This window comes from Epinephelus moara, chromosome 21 (assembly GCF_006386435.1).
Source record: "Epinephelus moara isolate mb chromosome 21, YSFRI_EMoa_1.0, whole genome shotgun sequence".
In the NCBI taxonomy this organism is placed as follows: Eukaryota; Metazoa; Chordata; class Actinopteri; order Perciformes; family Serranidae; genus Epinephelus; species Epinephelus moara.
The window spans coordinates 37,528,308-37,535,030 of NC_065526.1; the positions used below are offsets into that span (position 1 = coordinate 37,528,308).

The following is a 6,723-nucleotide window of genomic DNA, read 5'->3' on the forward strand; positions in this document are numbered from 1 at the left end:
GTTGCTCTTCCTGAGGTTTCTACCGTTTTTTTTCCCCGTTAAAGGGGTTTTTTGGGGAGTTTTTCCTTATCCGCTGTGAGGGTCCAAAGGACAGAGGGATGTCGTATGCTGTAAAGCCCTGTGAGGCAAATTGTGATTTGTGATATTGGGCTTTATAAATAAAATTGATTGATTGATTGATTGATTGAATAGGTCAGCATTTTGATGCATTTTCCCATCCAAGCTACACACTATATTTAACTCTTTCATTACAGAATCACAAAACTCCTGAAATGAGATGCTTTACCATGTAACCAAGGTAACGACTGTGCCTGTTTGGTAGTCCTCAATGACCTGGATAAAGTGTACACATGGTACAGTATCCCGATTTCTTTTGGAGTACTCCAACTCACATATTCTGGTTTCTGATAAACGGGATAAGGTCTTACCCTGGTTTCTGTAAACAGGATATGTTGTTCACATGCTCAAACACATTAACAGGATACTCCAATAACCCGTTAATAAACAGCTTATTCATGTAAAGTTTAAACTAGGGGTGGGGGAAAAAATCGATACAGCACAGTATCGCAATATTTTTGTGTGGCAATATCGTATCATCACACAGTGCCAAATATCATTTTTGTATTTTATAATGTGGTAGCCTACTAGAAAATTATGATCAATTCTTTCTTTCTTTATATCTCAATATATCTGTACACAATACTCAGTTTATTGTGACATATTTAAAATCACTATAATATTGTATTGAGACTTAAGTATTGCAATAAAATCATATCATGGATCTGTTGGTGATTCCCACCCCAATTTAAATGCACTGACTGTAAGATTTACAGTACCATGACGCATCATCCGGTGTGCTGCGTTTCCCCGGAGCTAAGAGGAATTGGAGGGGGTAAAGTAAGCCCTCATGAACAGTGCCGGGCAATTCCAGCATCATGGCCTATTGTGGAATTACAAAGTCCGGGTCTGTCACGTGATGCAGTGGGACCCAAAAGACATTTTCTCCAGACTTACACTGTGAAAGAGACATCTGTAAATCAGTGGACAGGTTTTTTTTGAGTGCCACAACCCCCACAAAATGACTCATTTCACTATTTTGATACATTTGGTCCAATAACATCTCAAAAGTCTGGAAAAGCCACACTATTGATTCATTTTATCCCCACTGATGTTAGCGGAAGGCTACACTGGAAGTTAGCCACTTAGCCGGTGGAAGTCTCTAGTGCACCCGACCTATAGGCCCAACAGTGCAAAGGATTTTTTTGGCCTTATGTGCCACTGAGCAACTTTCACAGGAATAAACAGTGCCCTGCCTCCAGTGCTGTATCTGGTTCTCTTCATACATCCATGAAGTAAAGGGGATATGATGCCATTAACAGGGAACCAAATAAAACATGCTGTTACCTTTAATAAAATTATGGATTTCTCTGCATCTGAACATTGTTAGAAACATTTGGGATGAATATAACACAGGTCTAGTTGTTTTTAGACATTTCAGTGTGACAATGTTACATGTTATATCTCTAAGTAACTAACCGTTTTCAGCTCTAAAATACATGCACATGAATTATAATGAACTATATTAAACCTCCTTGGGGTTTTAAAGCATGTCCATTTTTTCCATCTAAGCCTGAGCTTGACAGGGTGAACAAATTCTACTGCACAGCTACTGTGTCACTATGATTTGAGCTGCTGTCTATGATTGTAACACAAGCCTACAGAACAGTGCTGATATTAACCCAGTTACTGGCAGGGAGCAAAGATTTCTCCACGAGTTCATTCATTCATACACTAATGTTTGGGTTGTTAAGTATGTCAGTTCAACTGTTCTGATCTGTTTAAAGAAAAAGATGGATCTGAATCACTTAATCAATAATTAACTTTAAATGCTTGAAATTGGAATAAGAAGAATGACTCTTTGAAACAGAATCACAGGTCTGTAATTCAGTTAACTCAGCAGCTAGGTCAGCAGCTAGGTCTGCTGCTACTGCCACTGATACTACTGACTGAGCCAAGCTGTAAAGCTATATTGTTTAAATAAGTCCAGATTGGAAAATTCTTGCAGACACGGTAAATAATTTATTGGAAATAGCAGAATATAGTGTGATAGATTGCTGAGGTTGCTGCTTTATGCAAGATTTTATCAGTTGTATACAAAGGAGGTCTCCATCTACATAGATGGATACAACGGAACTATATTAGTTAAATTCACTCGAGGAGAACACACGACCAGTGATTTACAGAGAAGCAGACATACAAAGACATTTAATTTCAGTTGGACTTTAACTTTGCATCAAATGACCGCGTGTGAAGTGAAAGTGTTTGCTTATAGTGACATAGCTACAGAGAATTATCAGCCAGCTGCAGCTCTGCAGAGCTTTTTAGCCACTTTTAGTCCATTGTCATGGCACATTCACTGAACACTAAGCTCTCAACCATCTTGCACCCACTTTTCTCAGAAGCTGAGACCAAACCAAAGCTAAAAGAAAGTTACTGTTAGGGTTGCAGCAATATACCTATTTTAAGGTAAACCGTGATATGAAAATTGTCATCTACAACACTGAATAAAAAAAAAAAAACTTGAGGGAAAATCTATATTAGTTATTTTCAAAAGGGAGATATTTTACACATAGTTAAATGGTTTCAAGTTTTAATTATAGTAATACACATTTGTTCAGCCAAAGACAACCCTTCTGTTTTCATTTTTTAAGGGTCAGTCTGACTAATGACTGATATTTTCTAAGACGGCTATCACACCATGAAAATCTCATACCGTGTCAACCCTACAGACGACTGGACATAACTTCATCGGGTATATGTGACTCTACATGCTAATATTGCTTTGTGTCTGCTGGAAGTGCAAGTCGGTAACTCTTTACAATTAGCCAGAGCAACCTCAGAAGGATAAATTATATAGGGCTAGTCAGCTTGCTTTTTGAGACTCCATTCCCCTAACAGTCCAGAACTGATAAAGCATCTTGACAATAAAATAGGTAACACAAGAAAAAAAACCCAGAAAAAGCAAGAGCTTCAATGTAAATGTTTAAAGTAAAGGTCCTGCAAGTAATAGGTTACTTTAAGTAGCACCTATAATAAAATATAAAAGTAGTTTACACATTATGCAGAATGGCCCATTTCAGAATGTAATGTCATTATTTCAAATTTTACATCTGTGCTACACTCTATATAGATATATGGGTATTAATGTTGGCCAATAAATAACAAATGTTAGTAAAGTAGTGCTAAACCAGGTTTGAAGTAATTTAGAAACAATGTCACCATTACATTTTCTCGACCAGAGAGGACTGGCAACTTGTAATTTACACGATTAAATGTTCCACTCAGTAGGCTGTGTAAAGTATCTTGATTATAATTTTCAACAAGGGATCTTGATAAAGACTGAGTAATAGGGATGAATGATATTGGATATTTGGCCAACACGCAACATGCCAATACATAACAACTTATTTGGCCATTAACTGATACCAATATTGATATCCACTTTTGTCCCTACCTAATTTTAGCGATCATCAAGTCTCTTCTGTAGTGGAATTAACATCATATTATGCATGCATTATCGTGATGGCCCACCAGCAGATGGGGACATGAAATAGAATGCTTTTCAGTATATGTATTATTCATTCATTATGCAAAATAGGAAAACACATGTTGGCTGACACTGATAGTTCAGTTTAAGCTGATACTGGCCAGTACCGATGATGTGTCGATATTATTGTGCATCCCTACTGTTTATGCTTTGTGTTGACAATCTAAGAGGAGACACTGCAGGTGAACAGGGTTAAGTTTGACAAAAAAAAAGATATACTCATGAAACTTCCCCTGTTGAGAGTAAGACCATTTTTTTTTTGTTTTCTCAAATGACTTGAAGACACCTCCAGAACAAAAATCGAAACATTGGATAAAGCCAGGGTCAAAATTATTGTTTTAAAATGTTGACATATTAGAGTCAAAGATTGACTCTTGAAGGGAAATTGGGATGTCTCTTTTTATTACTGTTTAAGTCAAGAACTACTGCCAACAATCATAAAAAATGAATATTTTGTCACGTTTTTAGGAATAAAATGTTCTAGAAATCAGGCTACTTATGATATATGAACAAAACCCCTTTGTTAAAACCCGCAGAACATAGACAGTAATGAAATTGGAAAGTAAAAAAGAGCTACTAAAGTTGAGATTTCTGGCTAAAAATATAGGAATAAAATCATTTTGAGAAAATGGCCTTTAATGATATGTACTGGAAAATTTTCAAACATTTTAAAAAATGTTTACCAAGAGATACCACCATGAATCTTTCCCAGTTGATTACTTACAGTAGGCTAATTAGTAGTCGAAATTATCAGTTTTCTTTACACTAGACATGTTATAAACATAACAGCCCAGAATCTTAATATTGACCAGTGCATGACAAAAAATATGTTTTCACCTGTAGTGTCTCGCCAACCTACTATTGGCTGATATGTTATCAGATGTTTTCAAATCTTAAATACAGATATCAGTAGGCCTATATATTATTTCTTACTGCATTACTGCATTTGAAGGTAGGCTGTGTGTAAGCAGCTTGTAGCTGACTGAAGTAAAGATCATTTGAAATACTTTATATACCTTTAATCTGTGCACATTTTACATGCGTTGGCTCACAATTTGATCTACAAGCTAACTAGTAAAATGTAGTACACTAAAAAGTGCAGAAGGCTACCTCATAGAATGTAGTGTAAAATGGGAATACTCTCGTAAAGACAAGCGTCGTCTGAATGAGTGGCTACTTGGTTACTGAGTTAACCACCAATGTAGGTAGGCTGAGTGCTGTTATATTTGAAACACACATCCCATACTAACGAACGTTAAGTGCAATTAGTCCATCTGTTAAATGGGCAGGCCCTGAGTTGCTGTAGCCTAATTTTCTTGAATCCTAAATCAAACCAATAGCTTTTCTCGGTGTAGAGGGCAGTCCCATTTAGTTGTTAAAAGTTTGAAACCGCCTTAAAATGATAAAACTATGCGGCTCGTGCGAACGTAGCTCGAAAAAGTCTTTCGTCATTATTTCTGGAAAAGCGTTAACGGTAATTTACCCTTCATCCTTGGGGTTTCTCGCTCTCGGTGTCCTCAGGCAGTCCAGAATAAAACGCATCATTACTGCAGTGCTCGCGCTCTCATCCTCCGGCTGCCGCCGTCGTTACCGACAGGGCTCGTGCAGCAGCAGTGCCAGTAAATCTACCAGCAGATTAACGGAGCCGTCCTTCAACTCACCGCTTTCTCTCCGTTAACTACAGACCGCAACGTAACCATCGAGAATGTAGGGATTGAACGCGTTAGCTCCGACTGGGTGCAGTCAGAGCGGCCGCAATTACTGCATCAAGCTACGAAATAAGCAGGACTTCCTGTCCAACCTTTCAGTATAAAACCAGGTCGTATGACGAAGTTACATTGTAGCACTTTCAGACCCACTTGACAAGCGCATCAGACAACGTAAGTGACAGACATAAAAGTAGGCTATCGTGTACCAATGTGATATTTTTGTCTGTTTTTTAATAAGGCATCAGAATTCTGTCCACTCTATATATGTCCCCCATTTTACCATGAACATGTTGCCTTTACGTTGAAGGACAGATCCTGGCTGTTTCCTGTATTGTATCTGCTTCGCTTGACGCGCTGCATCTCTGCCGCATCCCTGTGGTGGTGCTACAAAACTAATTGCACTATCACTTATCCTGATCTGTATAGAGATGGAAATAATACATGGAAGGAGTGTACTAACCTCCCTAATCAGGTTTGAACGGGTCAGTTACACAAAGCAGAATAACGTTTATGTGTCTGTGTTTAAAAATAAAAGGAAAAGACAAATATCTGATTTTAATTGTAATTGTTTGGCAATACGTATCATTAAGACTCCCTTAAAATTTTAAGACAAAACCCTGGGAGAGCTTGGATCTTTCCGGACCCTAAAATCGCCTCTGCACACACAATACTGAGACTACTAGACTACAGCCTAAGAAAAATATAGAGCATCACCAGTTTACTTTTTAAACAGTTATTAAAGTCATACCACTTTGATGTTTTTAACAGACTAAATACAGAAAGGTCACATGTAGTATAGGCCTATTACACTGGTATATTTGACATGAAGCTTTGGGTTTTCCTGCTGCTCATCATTATGTGTTCTAGCAGTCCTGATTAACAAACCAACCATATGTCAGCCTTAAAATCCTCAGAATGCCAGGCAAATAATAAATCCCTTTGCAATGATTAATTAAATTACTGTCATAAATTTGCATAAAGCCCTCATCTCAGGGTCAAAATTATAAACAGACATCAATATGGCATGCCATTTGGCCCAAAATACAGCTGCCTGTCACCCCTGATGAGAGGCTCTTTTGTTCAGACTGAATCTGTGTTACTGCTGTCATACAATAAGAAAAATAAAAAATGAACTCTTACTTATGTTACTCATATTTTAATGGACACACAGTGCAGAACAGAAATGCTACTGATGTTCATCTGCCTGCTAATAGATTTATATATTTTATAGATTTATGGATATTAATAAATAATACATTGAATAATAATTATTTTGTTTCATCATATTTTTTTTCCTATTCATTTCAGTATAGAAGATAAGCTAAGAAGTACAATAAATGAATTCCCTTTTTACTTTCGAAATTTGCTGTCCCCACTCATCTTTGCCAAGAGGCAAATGCAGCAGCC

The 6,723-nt window shown here is 37.3% G+C and overlaps 1 protein-coding gene across 5 annotated transcripts in view; it reads right to left on the reverse strand.

Moving 5' to 3' along the window:
- The window catches only part of LOC126408959 (uncharacterized), a 44,320-nt gene extending 38,955 nt beyond the window's left edge, over positions 1-5,365 (reverse strand). For all 5 annotated transcript variants that reach the window (XM_050074778.1, XM_050074776.1, XM_050074779.1 and 2 more), the window contains exon 1: positions 5,091-5,365. In XM_050074778.1, coding sequence (XP_049930735.1) covers positions 5,091-5,152 — 62 coding nt within the window. In that variant the 5' untranslated portion in view covers positions 5,153-5,365. The remainder of the gene's footprint in view (positions 1-5,090) is intronic.
- Between the last annotated feature and the right edge of the window lie 1,358 nt (positions 5,366-6,723).